The sequence below is a fragment of the Strix aluco genome, chromosome 13 (genome assembly GCF_031877795.1).
Source record: "Strix aluco isolate bStrAlu1 chromosome 13, bStrAlu1.hap1, whole genome shotgun sequence".
In the NCBI taxonomy this organism is placed as follows: domain Eukaryota; kingdom Metazoa; phylum Chordata; class Aves; order Strigiformes; family Strigidae; genus Strix; species Strix aluco.
This window is the reverse complement of record NC_133943.1, coordinates 10,776,749-10,791,340: the sequence shown is the minus strand read 5'-3', so window position 1 is coordinate 10,791,340 and position 14,592 is coordinate 10,776,749. Positions and strand designations below refer to the sequence as shown.

Here is a 14,592-nt window from a genome sequence, read left to right as displayed (position 1 = left end):
GGAGTAAATCAAATGAAATAAAACCTCTATTAACTGAACCTTAAATATCCAGAGCTCGCCATTATCACGGTCAAACACCCTGACATTGCAAAAATGTCTTTGCTTGATACAAATCTGTGTTTCCCACGTTTCTTCACCATTGTCACTGCTGTTCAGGAAATCGAGACTGAGCTGGTTGCCTGCATCCTGAAATATTTTGAACCACATTGTTATGTAGCTCAGTTGTGGAAGCTGACCAATGCCAAGCCACTGACAGGATCAGGGTCCAGCTACAAACCAAATCCTTAAATACTGAGAGCATCTCTGAGCATAGTGGTCTTGTTAGCACCACTTTGAAAAAAAAAAAACAACAACCAATTGTTGAAAAAACAATTTGATTTGACTGTAGAGTAACTGAGATTTTTACAGATGAGGAACTGTGGGGAGTTACTGTCCAAGGAACTTTCCAGTGGAACCAATTGGGATTGTGCAGTCAGAAGAAAATGTAGTCTTTTAATAAAAAGCACACAAAACCTGAGTCAGTCCATTACATGAGGCAAAAACCCATATAACAGACTATACTGTCCTGATGGCAAACCCTCTCTGAAAGTGCTCCCTCCTCACAATCTCTGCAAGCAGCCACCTTGAGCTAGACTGAAAGAATTTCTTTTTTTTTTACCTTAGAGGCTATAAATGAAGTTGTTTAAAATTTATTTTGTAAGTGCATAGGCAAAGATAGTGCTTACATTGGAAAGATGGTTATTTTCCAGAGGGAAATTATGGAAATAAGACAGTGTGGGATATTTCTAATGACCTTACATAAGCAGCAATACATGCATAACAAGAGGGAAAGCTATACTAACAGGGATCGAAGGACTGCAAACTGGATGAGTTAGTGATTCTTCTCTGATTTCTGAGAGGCTGTGCAAAATAAAGCTGTAAAAAAATGTTGCATGGATTTAATGTCATCATTTGCTAAATTAACATCCTTCCAACGTCTGTTATATTCTAAAGTATGATTTGCTTTGCTTATTACAACTTTCCGTGCAAATACGTATATATACACAAATAAAAATTGTTGCCCTTCTTAAATAGACTTGGAGCTGATACAATCTACAGAGGAATTAGGAGCATCCAAATAAATTTCCCACCCCTGCCTGCCGGGACCCTGATGGCATTCTCTGCAGAGCTAATATCATCTCGAAATGCAATCAGGGTAATTGCGAACCCCGTGAAACAGCCCTGAATGTAATTAAATAAAGGAAAGGAAAAAAAATCCCTGTAACCTTGGAGGGCTGGCTGGAATCCGGAGTGGAATGTGCTCGCTCCGGCGCTCGCTGCCGACCCCACGCACATCCCGCACCCCGGGTAAGAAAGCTCCGGCAATGAGCTGGACAGGGCTGGGTGTAAAAGCACGTTTGGGCTGAGGGTTTTAGCTCTCTCCAGATTCCTGCGGGGAACCCCGTGGGTTTGGCAGCAGCCAGCTGTGAGCTCACACCCAGCACGACCGGCCAAGGACGGCAGGCGCGACACGCGAGGGCTCCGGCGCAGCGCCACGCGTGGGGGAGCGCGACGGGTTGGCTGCTGCGGCCACCCGGGAGGGGCTGAGCTGAAATCGCCGCTCTCTGAGGCACAGGGCTGGGTCCCACCGAAAGCATCTCTCGTCTCAGTCATCGGGCAGAACTAAAACTAGACTCAAAATAGCTTTATTAGATAGCTGCATGGATCAGTCCCCGCCTTCAGTCTACCAAATAAAAATTTTAAAAAAAGTCCTTAATCTCATTTCAATATTTTTCTTAAAAAAAAAAAAAAAATGATGAAGATTTGAGTTTTCTTTAAAGAAATTGTCCTTGAGAAGTAAAGAAATCATCCAGATGATCTCACAGAGTCAGGCACGCTCACAATCAATTTGTACCAAATCTAAGTCCGTAACCCAAAAGCGGTTTAATTGATTGGTTTATTCTATCAGCCTGGATAATCAGAAGGAGATGGGCAGCTACGGGAGACAATCGGCACGATCGCAAAGCTGCGATCATTCAGGGGGCTCGGGATAGGTTTGGAAAATAAAGACGGGACGCTGAGTGGGAAAAAAATAACTGACAGCAGATAATTGTAATTCGAGAACTGCATCAAGCGTGGGACATATCTCCACACTGCGCATATACTGCATAAATAATAGGATTTTTATAGGAGCTCCGTTTGAACACAGAATAATTTAGTATATTTCCCATCTCCCACCTCCTCTATATTTCCTAGATTGGTGAAGGGAAGCAGGCAAAGCATCGAAAACGAATGTATATGAAAACTGACAAATAAAAGTAAAATGCGCATATAAAAATGAACCCAGCTGCTTGTTCATTTAGGGAGATGGGCGTGCGTAGGCAGTCTCTGGGAATAATCGGGTGCTTGAATCTAAGTCAGTGCAGGAGCTCTTAGTTTATAACTCTCCACACATAATTTTCCGCACTGGGGTGAATCATTTTCATGTATTCATAACCCAGACAAGCAGGAAGGTGTGTGCGATAATTAAAATTCACTGCAGCAAGTTCGATAGAAACCGTTTGCAAACGGAAAGACAGAGCCCGGAAAAAAAAAAAAAAAAAAAAAAAGAAAGAAAAAGAAAAAAAAAAGTTTTAAGGTCATAGATCGTAATTTTTTTCCCCTTTCTCTCCTTCTTAAAAAAAAAAAAAAAAAAAAAAAAGAAAGAAAGAAAGAAAAGAGGTCTGCGAAGTCTCGGGGAGTTCGTGCCGTCCGCCCTGGGGCACCGCTCTCAGGGGACGCGTCGCTGCGGCCCCCGACGGGGCGGGGGTTCGGGCCGACGGGGCGCCCGTCCCTACACTTGACTGGAGTCAACCCCAATGGTATTTTGCCCACGTTATTTTTTCGATGGCGGATTTGGGGTGTCCCTCTGTGGCGGCTCGGGACGGTCCGGGCTCCGAGGGGCACGACGCCAGCAGGTGCCCGGGGTTTCTCTCCTCGGGGCCCAATCCTGCACTCTCAGGAAGCAGCGGCGGCTGCTCTAGCTGCGAGGGAACCTGGGTCCGGCCCCGGTCTCCAGGACAGAGCGGGACACTCTGGGGCCCGGGGTCGCCTGAGGAAGCCCTGTCACCGCACACGGCCACGGGCACACCCCGGAGTCCCGCTCTTCTCAGCGAGGGGCTGTGCATCGCCTCCGAAAACCAAGTCTCCATCCGATCCTCTTGATCGCGAGTTTTCTGCATGTAAATATAACCTCTCTAACAGCGCTTTCCTCCCTCAAAGCTTTCCCATGTGTTTATTTAAAAAGTTATTACCTCGGAAAAAAAAAATCGTTTTCAATCCTTAAGGGCAAAACTGTTAACTGCTTTGAGCAGGAAGACATCTGATCTCTCAGAACTATCCCCTGCCTCTTGCCAAACAGAATAAATATCTGATCGTAAATTAAATACCTGCGTAGAGAGAGGGAGAGAACAACCCTCGGCTGGTGGGAAAGGAGACGCTCGTATTATGCAATAATCACGGTTCATTGTGCACTCACTGTCTTAACGAGTGGATGACACCGGTGCGATAAATAGGAACCATTGTCGGGTGACACAGAGGACAATTATAACGCGTGATTGCACTTACTGCCCATTTCCCGCACCGAATATAGCGCAACTTTGCTTCATCGCACCCACCTTCCCCGCGCATCGGGAGCCGGGCGCCGAGCGGGGCTGCGCGTCCCGCCGCGCAGGGCGGGCAGAGCCCCCCCGCCCACCCCGCGCTCCCGGGGCCGCGGGACATGTGTGTCCCCCCCGGGGGATGCTCCGGGGAAGGTCCCCCCCCGCAAGCCGCCCGGGAGGTGGCTCCGCAGCCAACAGCCATCAGCCAAAACGGCTGCAGAAACAGAGTCCGAAAGGCTCAAGAGGAGGATCTGGATGGAAGCGCCGGTAACCAGACCCGATCCCTCGGAAGCTCTGATGTTCAGCTCCTCTTAATTCCTTTCGAGCGTCTGGAGATAAATGCGGTAATATCTATGATCACACTGCCTTTCTCTTGGCTCCAGGTCTCACCTGGAACAAGGCGATGAGACAAAAATCTCCCAACCTCTGACACATCAAATATTACCTCGGCGTACACCTCGTTTCGGGGTAAAACTTAGACCTGATGCACACTCTGATTCCATTTTCCTGCCTTTCTTTCTAAGTCAAATCGGGAGCCTTATCTTCCTTTCCTAAAGGACTTCCACACGCCAGCCTCACGGTGACTCGTTAAAAAAACTCCTCTCTTTAGAAAACGGCTTATTAACCAAATCGATCATAAAAGGAGGGGGAAATGCTTGTGGGGTTGTCCCTCCCGGAGACTAAACGCGCTCCCCAATGCCCGCGGGCGTTTTGTCCCCGCCAGTAGTTTGTAAAGGACACGGGCTTGTGCTTTGCGTGGACTGGGAATACAGGACATCACTCGTGTAATGATCCGAATAGGCTCCCTCCTGATTTACACCGATTGGGGGGGGGGGGGCTGGAGAAATTGGGTAGCCCTCCCCCCGCCCCAATTCACCAGCACCAGCTATCACAGACTAATTATCCTGCGGCATTTCGTGGTGAGGATGCTGCCCACGGCCCGATGGATACAGGAGCGAGGATGCTGCAGCAGTGCCGGCCCGTCGCCTCCCTCCGCCCCCGGGCTGGGAAAGGCGAGGCGGAGGTGGGCCGAGGGGCAGCCTGGAGCCTGGGGCGGGGGGGGGGGGGGGGGGAAGGGGGAGGCGGGAGGCGGAGCTGGCCGGGACGGGCCGTCGCTGCTGCTGCTGCTGGAGCCGGTCAAACGGCACAGCCACTTCCCCCAGGAGCTTCCCTTTCATCTTCCCGCTCCTGGCGCCTGCAAAACAGCCTCAGTTTGTCTGCAACGTCTCTCCTCCCCCTGCGCTCCCTCCCTCCCCGTCCCACTCCAGCTGAGAGCCCCAGGACCGGGGCGCCCCGAGCCCGCCCGGCTCACGGGGGCTGATGCTGCCGGAGGCGGACGGGGGGAGGCTGGGGGGCACGGGGGGGATTAGGAGCTTTCTGGGCATCTTTGGGAACCGGCCGTGCTCTGTGAGGCGGTTTCTGACGGCGGCTCGAATTTGGGGGGCACACGGGCGTGGGGCTGGGAAACAGCCCCAGGGAGGGGCCGCCCCGAGAGCCGGGCGGTTCCCACCGATCCCCGACGGCCGAGCCCCCGGGACCGCCCTCCCCGGGAGCGGGGTCTCACCGGGGACACGAGGGGGGAGCCCGACGCAGGGGAAAGCCCCCGGACTCACGTCGGTTCCCCGAGCCGGGAGAATTCCCTGCTGGTCTGAGGCTGGGCGGCCGCTGTGAGATCCTGGGTAGGGGGAAAGCCTTAATTCCTAGAAATTCCAAACCCTGTCTCGGCGAGGTTTCCATCCCGGCATTCAGTGCCGTGTGGGGCTTCATTCTCCTATGTTTAACTCATAGGAGGAGGATGAAGGAGGGGAGGGGTGAGGGAGGAGAGAAACCTCCGAGTTCAGACTTTAGACAGAAAATGCTCCAATCTCACCATGGGCTAACGCCGAAGAGGGGAAACGCCATGAGCAAACCCTGCCACACTTTGCTATCTCAGGCGCCCCTCTAGCACCCGAAGCCAGCCAAACCAGGCTGGATGTCGCAACTTCTGCTCCGTGCTTCACAGTGTCGAGAGAAGCTTATACCTTGGTCGCCCTCCTTCCTCCAGCCTCCCAAAGGATAGCAGCACAGAGAAGCCACCCCAAGCCCACGGGGACAGTGTGTGAGCTTGCACACCCAGGCCACAGCCAGGCACCCAGGGAGAGAACCTGCACCCAAGGGATGTGATCAGTGTCACTGTGACCTGCCTTCCTGCGAGCTCTCCTTCCCCAGGCGCCCTTCCAGCGGGCATTGACTTTGGGAGCACGGTATAATTATCTGTAGCATTTTCAGTAGCCCCACAATGGCTTTCCACGGGCAGTGCATTGTTCTTGACACACATGCATTGTTCCTGCATGTCCATCAATTCTCATTTACTTGTCACGGTGCAGGAAGCATGGAGAAGGGAAAGGAAGGGGAGGGGGGCAGAAGAGGGACAAACTCAACCCCACTACAGCCGCAGAACTTGCAAGGCCGGGGCTGGCTGACTGCTGTCCTGTATCTCTCTGCGACTGTCTCTCAGTAGAGAGGAGCTCTGTGGGGAAGTAGTGGCAAACTGGGGATAGCAAGAGCAGCTAGGTACCATCTTATGGGATCAACTACTCTTTTCACACCTGAAGAAAAGCCTGAATCAGGGCCCTGTAGCCTGAAATGTTGCAGGCTGCCTCAGAAAGGTTAGCTGGGCTGAGGCAGTGAAAGGCATCACTTCTCTCTGCAGATCTTTGCTTTCCTTTAATCCTTAACCCATCGAGGTCTGCAGTAACACTGCTAGCAGTAAGTAATGAGTGTGCAAACCCTACAATTAGCCCCACTGATGAGTGGGGTTTTGTAACATGGTTTCTCGTACACGTCCTCCCACACTCCTTCCCACACAGCAATCACATGCCCCAGACCCAATTTGCCATCCATGGCACCAGGGGAGATGCTGTCAGGGTTGGGCTGACTCAGGTACTTGTTGGCTGACCAGGGGGTTTGATGACCAAGGCTGTAACGGGTCAGGGGGACCCCTGGGCCCAGCACAGGCTACTATATACAGCCCCCTCCTCGAGATGCTCTCTGGCCTGGCCTGGGCAGAGGAGCACGGCCCAAAGAAAATCCGCACTGGACCAGTTTTTCTCCCAGAATCAGCTCCCAAACTGTCCTCTAGTAAAAGGTATAGTCACCCAGGCTACAGAGGGAGTGGGAAGTCATGATTTGTGTTAGCAGGACTGGGGACTTCCAAGTCTGATGCATGGGCCGTCAGGAAAATCAGAAGTCCAAATCGAGCACAAGATGAGCTAGTGAAATCCTGCATATTTTGTGGAAGGGATATAACCAAAACTGTGCAGGGAGCAGAGTCCTGCAGCCACCCAGGACTGAGCATGCAGCTTTGAGCTGTGCCTGAAGTCAGGGCTTGGGGCGAAAAGCTGTGGCACACAACCCCAGACCTGGGCAGATGCACAGCTGCCTTCCCAGAGTATTTTAGTTTTAGAGTCTCAGTTATAAATTATAACACCAAACCAGCTCCCAAACTCTATGTTTCCTGGACGTTTTTAAAAAAAAACAAAAACAAAAAAAAAAGCCAAACAAACAACAGAGAAAGTTGCGGGCACAGCATGAAATAACGCCTGGTGTAAGATTAAAATAATTATGAAAAGAACAATATGTATTTGCTTTTATCCACGCGGTAATTAGAAACACTTTTTAAAGGATACTCCTTATTCATACCACTGGTAGGAAGTGAAAAAGTGACAGAATTGCTTTCATAGTACTGGTTTGATATGCCTCTTAATTAAGGGCTGCATGCCCCTAATTTATTAAAGCTCATCTATTCATCACGTGTGTAATTGACGCTGGAAAAAAATAATAATTACAGATCTCTGCAGAGTGGTTTTGCCCGACTTCGGTCCTGCTGCTGAGGAAATGCAAACAAAAAAACCCTTTTCGGATGAAAAATGAGCGGCGCGGAATAAGCGCCCGCGTTTCTCCGCGAGGGCGTTTCTCTGACCAGGGGTCCAGCGTTCCGCACTCCCTACCCCCCTGTTCTGGGAAAAACACCTCGTTTTTAGGGGACAGGGCCGGGGGCCGGGTAGACCCAGGGCCGGGAGGGCCGGCGAGGCTGGGGCGCGGCGGTACCCGACGGGGCGGCGGGGCCGCGGCTGAGGGGGCCGGGAGGAGCCGGGCCGGCGGCGGGAGGAGGCAGAGCCGCGATCTTCTAAAGTTTCCTCTTCGCCTAATCATCAGCCTTAATTACCCCGGCGGCTTTTTTTCTTGCTTTGGTATGATTATAGTCCTGGACGGCTCCTTAATAGCACAGCTCCGCTGGCTGCCCGTGTCATTAACTCCTAATTCATTTCGGAGGGGACGGGGGGAGGGGGAACACCCCAAACAAATAAGCCCTGAAAAAAAAAAAAAGAAAAAAAAAAAGGTTTCTACCCGCCCTCCCGCTCCCGAGCCAATGGCATGAGTCACACCGCGACGTCAGGCCCCAGCGCGGGCTCTGATTGGCCCGCGGGGCGTTTACTCCACTTCCCAAAGGAGGAAAGAGCCGGGGAGCCCCCAGAGGGGGGAAAAAAGGGGGGCGGCACCGCAGCGCCTCACTCGCGCAGTCCCCGCGCAGGGCCGGGCAGAGGCGCAGCGAAGCTCCCCGGGCGGCCCCGCTCCAGCCTCCCTCCGCACCCGTGATGGCTTCTCCTTCTAAGGCGAAGGAGGTTTTCTCCTCCGACGAGGAGGGCCCGGCGGCCAGCGCCGAGGAGCACCACAAAGTCAAGGTGTCCAGCTTGCCGTTCAGCGTGGAAGCCCTCATGTCCGACAAGAAACCCCCTAAAGAGCTGCCGCTGGCCGCGGCGGGGGGCAGCGCCGACGGGGCGGCCGTGGGCACCTCCAGGAACCTGCTGCTGCCGGGCCACGGCTCCCGGGACGCGCACAGCCCCCCCGGGGCGCTTACAAAAACCTTCGACACCGCCTCGGTCAAATCGGAGAACTCGGAGGACGGCACGTCCTGGATCCAAGAGGCCGGGAGATATTCCCCTCCGCCAAGTGAGTGGCCGGGGAGGCGGGGGGCTGCGCGGGGCTGCGCGGGGGCTGCGCGGGAGCCGCTGGCGGACGGGGAGCGAGGACAGGCGGGCACCGTGGGCAGGCGGGCACCGTTCCGGCCCCGGCCCCTGAGCTGCGCTGTCCCCCGGGCGCCGAGATGCACAGGAGCACCCTAGATATATACATATATATGTTATATTTTATATATGTACTTATATCTACGTGTGTGATTTTTATATGTACGTTACATATTTCTTCATATATATATTTATACAGTTCTATATTTATATATATTATTATACGTGTGTATATAAATATATAATGCTTTTAAAACCATAGAAAGATCAGGGACTACCGCGGACTGGCTCCTTTTCCCGACACATGGCTCTCCGGCTGCCAATTCGTCCACTTATGTTATCCCGTTGCCACGAGAACTGGAAATTCTCCTTGTTTCCTTCTCCCTTACCCCAGACGTTGCAGAGCAATCCCTTAAACTCGGGAATTGTCCCTTCCAGCCTTGCGCTCTTTCTGCGCGCTGACTGCCGCCGCGGTCCCTCCTGGCAGGGGGTTTGTTTCTCCCTCCCTCGCTGCATGCAGCCTGTCAAAATTCCCCGAGCTGGCCCTGACCCTTTCAGCCCCTGCGATCTCTCCCGGCACCGTCCCCACAGCCTTAGGGACACGCGATCCGGAGGTGACAGGTCACTTCTTAAACCCCGTTCGAGCCGCGCTGCTGTGTCTGCTCTGAACTGCATTTCGCTTTCGGTGAGATCGCTTTTACAAAAAGACAAAAAAAACCCAATTGCTTTTAAAAAAATAAAAGCCCCAAGCTACCTTCAGGAAAAGGTGAAAAGCGTAGCCGGGCAGCTCTAGGCTTTCTGCCTTCCCATCGCCAAGAGCCTTGGCGGCTGTACACCTGTATTAGCAGATCGATCCGCTCTCCTCCACGCATCCCTAACTTGCCTGATGTAAATTAAATGCTCTGCTTTATTTAAATTAGTGACTTTACAGACGCGAACTGTTGAGCCGGGCAGTCTCGCAGAATTTGCTCCTATAACCTAATATTGCAAGAAGGAAGTTTAGTGCTATTACAGTTCCTTTTTTTTTTTTTTTTTTTTTTGACAATCGCTTCGATTTGGCTTTCAACCGCTTCCTTTTCTTTGCGATTACCCCGAATTAATTTGATTTCTAACGTGCTGGGAGAAGCGCCGGGAGGAAAGCAGCTCACCCATGTCACTCCCTACGCAGCTTCTGTTTGCGATTTTCATGTATGCTCAAGTATCCTGGAAAAGCGTGAAGAGAGGAGTGTGCTCCTACCCGGACCCCCTTCTCTAAAGCTGCCCTAAACCCCAGACTTAGACAAGGCCTAATCTTCTCCCCATACCGGTTTTTTTTCCCTTTGAAAATCCTCCCTTTATTAAAATCGGTGTTTCGCGAGATCTGCAAAATAGCTTTGTAAAGAACTTCAGTAGCTGAGAGTTCAGGTCCGGTGATTTCAGCGGGATTTGGGAAGAAAAATGATGATCGGGGAAGGGAAGGTCCTTCGGCCTCGATCATTTTCCTGATTTCCCACCTCCCGGTGCTCGGCCCCCTCGGAGCTGGTGTGACAGCAAGCGGCAATGACCGCTTCTCCCGCAAAAAGCCCGTCTGTCCGTGGAGGGTTTTGACATTAGAAGCAACTCCTCGGTTTATTGTTATTCATATGACGGGTGGGATGAACCGGGGAAAGAGCTGTAAAAGTTAGATTTTTGAGCAACATGGAAAGGGAACCGTCTCCAAGTGATGATTTTTGGCCGACGTTGGCCAGAAAACGGAGGATAAACAGAAATAAAACAGCGAAACAAATAATTGCAGAGAGTGCTTGAGGACTGGCAGGGCACAAACGCAGTTACAGGGTCTGCGGTGGCGACGGTCCCTGCTGCTTATCAGAGTCTGGCAGTCGCTTGGGGGATGGGGAGGGAAGAAGCTCATGAACGCTTGAGTGTATTCCGGGGAAAATATTTGTCCGGGATTTAATTTAAAAGCATGTTTTTGCGGTTTCCCCCGTGCGTAGCAGAAGTCGGGACGGGTCGGGCTAAGCCGACAGCCGGGAAGGCGCTGGGAAGGGGGGGATCCCCGGAGTGACCGTCGCCCTTGTGAACCCCATCCCTCCTAGTAGGACCCCCCCTTAGGTGGGTCTTCGGAGAGCTCCACTTCAAGAAACAGGTTGCCTTTGAAAGACGGAGTGAGATAGTGGTGTGACCGGTAGTGAATTTAGGGTCGATTTAGTGTAGTTTGAATTTAGTGTAGTTTTAGGAGTGAACCAACTGTCACGGTGAGCACCTTAATTATTAAAATGCCCTCGTGTGATCATAAGATGGTATTTGACAAGTCTAAGAGGGCTTTATTTTTTGCTTTCAGTGTCTAGAAGAAGAGTAAGAAGAGAAGCTTAACTTTTTTTCGCTGTAGCTGTTCTCTCCCATTCCTTTCTGAACTTTCGAACACTTTCCTTGTGGGATTTTTTTAATTGCATGTTATGCACTTAAACAGCCTCTTGGTCCAGTTTATTTTTAAAAATAAAAGAGGAAAGTGAGAGGGGTCCAGAAAACAGGACGTGCAAGTACTGACAAGAGTTTGAACTAGACTCTACAGCATGTACAAAATTTAGCAGCCTCTTCAGAACAGACTGTGTGTCATTTTCTGTATCAAGCTGGAGAGCCAGGGTGGCTTGTCATATGCCCCGGGAGTGATCCAAAACATAGCCAAATTGCTAAGCTTTTGAAGTCAGCTGCATGCTTTTTAATCATTCTTTGGATTGCAAAATTATTAGCGAAATGCAAAATGAATCTGAAGACAAGTCAGCCATGTGCCATCCTGGGCACGTGTGCCTAACCTGGTTGGGGTTATAAGGCAAGCACAAAAGGTAGTAGATTTCCTGACTTGTATTGGCTACAGATGCTGCAGCTTTGTGGGTTTCTTTTTTTAATTGGCAAACGTCATAAAAGTTAAATGTTGAATGAAAAGTGTGCGGCTTTCTTCTTTTTCTGATACTTGTTGAAAAACAGAAAATACTCCTTGAAAAGTTATTAAGCAGAGGAAAAACTTGTTCTCAAAGAAGAAATTGCAAGAAAAATTCCCAGTTATCTAAACCATAAAAATTATCAGACCCACTTCTTCAGCTGTCAGAAAAAAGATAGGGTTGACTTGTTGCTCTTGGTGGAGAAATCCTGGAGCGGGACTGTGCTGGGCTTGGTTCTTGCACCACTGTTCTTTTATGAATCTTCTGCTTTTGCATATATGTTTGTCCTGTGCTTTGCTGGACTTACTCCTCCAGTTCTGCAGCTACCAAGACAGCTATTTTGTGTGCTCTAGACCCCTATGATGTAACTCCTAAAGCCATCTGCTGCATGTGTATCTGCAAATCCTATGTGCCCTGTTTGCCTACAAACTGTCCTTTCCAAATCAGAGGCAAAATTTCACTTCCCCAGCCATCTGCTGAAGTCCTGTGAACATAAGTTGGGCCAGAAAAATATTTTCAGAGCCACTTGCAAAAAGTGTCCCGTTTTGAGAGTATCACCTGGCAGGACGCTCCCTTCCCACCCCAGCCTTCTCAAGTGCGACATCTCTTCAGAGCACCCAGGTCTCCCTGCTTTTGTGATAACCGGCCTTTCCCTTCCTTGCAGGACACCTGAGCCCCACAGCCTGCACCCTGAGGAAGCACAAGACGAATAGGAAGCCCCGAACCCCATTCACCACTTCCCAGCTGCTGGCTCTGGAGCGCAAGTTCCGCCAGAAGCAGTATCTGTCCATCGCCGAGAGAGCCGAATTCTCCAGCTCCCTCAACCTCACAGAGACCCAGGTCAAAATCTGGTTCCAGAATCGGAGGGCCAAGGCCAAGAGACTGCAGGAGGCTGAGCTAGAGAAGCTCAAAATGGCAGCGAAGCCCATGTTGCCGTCGGGGTTCAGCCTCCCTTTCCCCATCAACTCTCCCATCCAGGCTGCCTCACTGTATGGAACTTCCTACCCCTTTCACAGACCTGTCCTTCCTATCCCGCCCGTTGGACTCTATGCTACTCCCGTTGGATATAGCATGTACCACTTATCCTAAGAAGATCAGAAAGACAAAGTGACAGTGAGAGAGACTTCCTGGTGGATCGTGTCCAACCCTGAGAAGGCAGTACCCCAACCAGTACTGGCCGTTCTTTCTGCACACTTCTATCCGCCATCCTGAGCGTACAGGAGTTTGCATTAGCAAAGCAAGGCATCCTGTATGCTACGGGTTGGGTGTCTTCTGAGAGTGCTCTGAGCACTCAGAGTCTGATCATCAAAGAAAAAAAAAGTAAAAACAAACAAAAAAATAAAAAACATTTGAGCAAATGTAGGGGTTTTATACAGTGCACGTAAAACTAGAATAAAAAAGAATGGGTGGAAAAGCAATCTCATCTGGAGGCAGAGATTTCCCAATGCCTTCCTGATGGGGCCAAAAGCGTGTTTAAAGTAAGAGGGGTGCATGCCCTAAACCCACACTCTGAGTTGCCATCACTTAATATGGGGGCAGGGGGGAGGGAAATAAAAAGGTATAATCAAAGTTTTGTTGTTTGGGTGGTTTTTGGTTTTTTTTTGTTTTTTTTTTTTGTTTTTTTTTTTTTTTTAAGAAAGCAGAGCCCTTAGCTAGAGACACCGTGTAAATAGAAACTAGACCCAGTAGAGTCTGAGTGAAGTTCAGAGCCAGCAAGTTCCTGCATTTCTGGGGGTAGGGAAAATTTTTGCATCCCGAACCTTGACAGATGTTTGCAACAAGATGAGCATCAGGGCCCCTAAATGTAGAGCACAGCTTCATCCACCATTGGCTCCTGTAATGCCTTTATTTGTATAAATAGCTTCAGCGTTTGTAAAGCACTGTGAGGGGAGGTAAAGTGCAAGGGAGGGTTATTAGGCAGTCTGGTCTTTATCTCTTCCTATTGGCATGCTTAGAAATTTTTGGCTACAACCAGGTAATCTTGGCTCTGCAATGCTCTTTGAAAACCAGGAGAGAGGGAAGGAAGCTTTCTGGGGAAACAAGACGGTTGTTTCCACAGTGGTGGTGAGCAAAGGATTGTTGAACACTTCTGGGAGATGTTTGGGGTTTTTTATTAGTATCTGCAGCAGTCTGTATTAAATAGAAGAACCCCTTGAGTCTTCCTCTCCTTCCCTTGCTAAGGATGCCAATACAAGTGACTCATGCTTCAAGGCCTTAAGAGAGATCCAGGTATCACAAAAAAACAAACAACCCTACTAGGAGGACGGTGGGGTGCCAAGAGACTGCGTAACCTGTCTGTCCCCGTGGGAGCTCCCCAAGTGCTGGCAATATCTTCCCCAGGCTTCTCCTTATAACTATTGTATTATGTGTATTACTCTTGCTAAACTTTGTGAGAAAGTTACTCCAAAGGCTGTGGAGCACTGAAGGCAGAGCTTCTCCTGGATTTATTTTCTTAGTGTGTTGTTGTGGAAGAAAAAAAAAAAAAAAGAAAGAAAGAAACAAACAAAAAAGCAGAAAAACGAAAAGGAAAAAAAAAAAAAGCCACGAGGTTTTGCTGGTTTTGGTTTGTTTTGACCCAGGCACTGTCGCCACCTGGGACCCACTATAGATGAACTTCCCTTCTCCCTTCCCTCACCCCCAATCTTCCATTATAGGAAAGTCCCTTTGAAAGGGATGCCTTGTACAATTTTATATATTTTATTGAAGATTTATTATTTCTTATCTCTTATTTCGAATTAAATTAAAAAAGAAAAAACATGTTTAATCGCGTGTGGGTCTGTGAGTGTTTGGAGTTCTTTAAAAAGTAATTTCTCTCTGTGTGTGTTTTGCACTGCTGGGTCAAGTTCAAAGGAATGTTTGGGTTGCCTTTATGATTATTTCCCCTTTCTGAATCTGAATTAAAGCCAAATTTGCAGCACATGAAGGTGAATTGCAAGTCAACAATTCAAAGTCGAAAGCCAAACCTTTTATGAGGTTTCCTTGTTTTTA

At 50.0% G+C, this 14,592-nt stretch overlaps 1 protein-coding gene across 1 annotated transcript; it reads left to right on the top strand.

Moving 5' to 3' along the window:
• Positions 1–7,649: 7,649 nt before the first annotated feature.
• On the top strand, positions 7,650–14,351 carry MSX2 (msh homeobox 2). Its single transcript, XM_074838452.1, has 2 exons — positions 7,650–8,612; positions 12,269–14,351. The coding sequence occupies exons 1-2, from the start codon at positions 8,258–8,260 to the stop codon at positions 12,691–12,693; spliced, it is 780 nt and encodes a 259-aa protein (XP_074694553.1). The 5' UTR covers positions 7,650–8,257; the 3' UTR covers positions 12,694–14,351.
• The last annotated feature ends 241 nt before the right edge of the window (positions 14,352–14,592 follow it).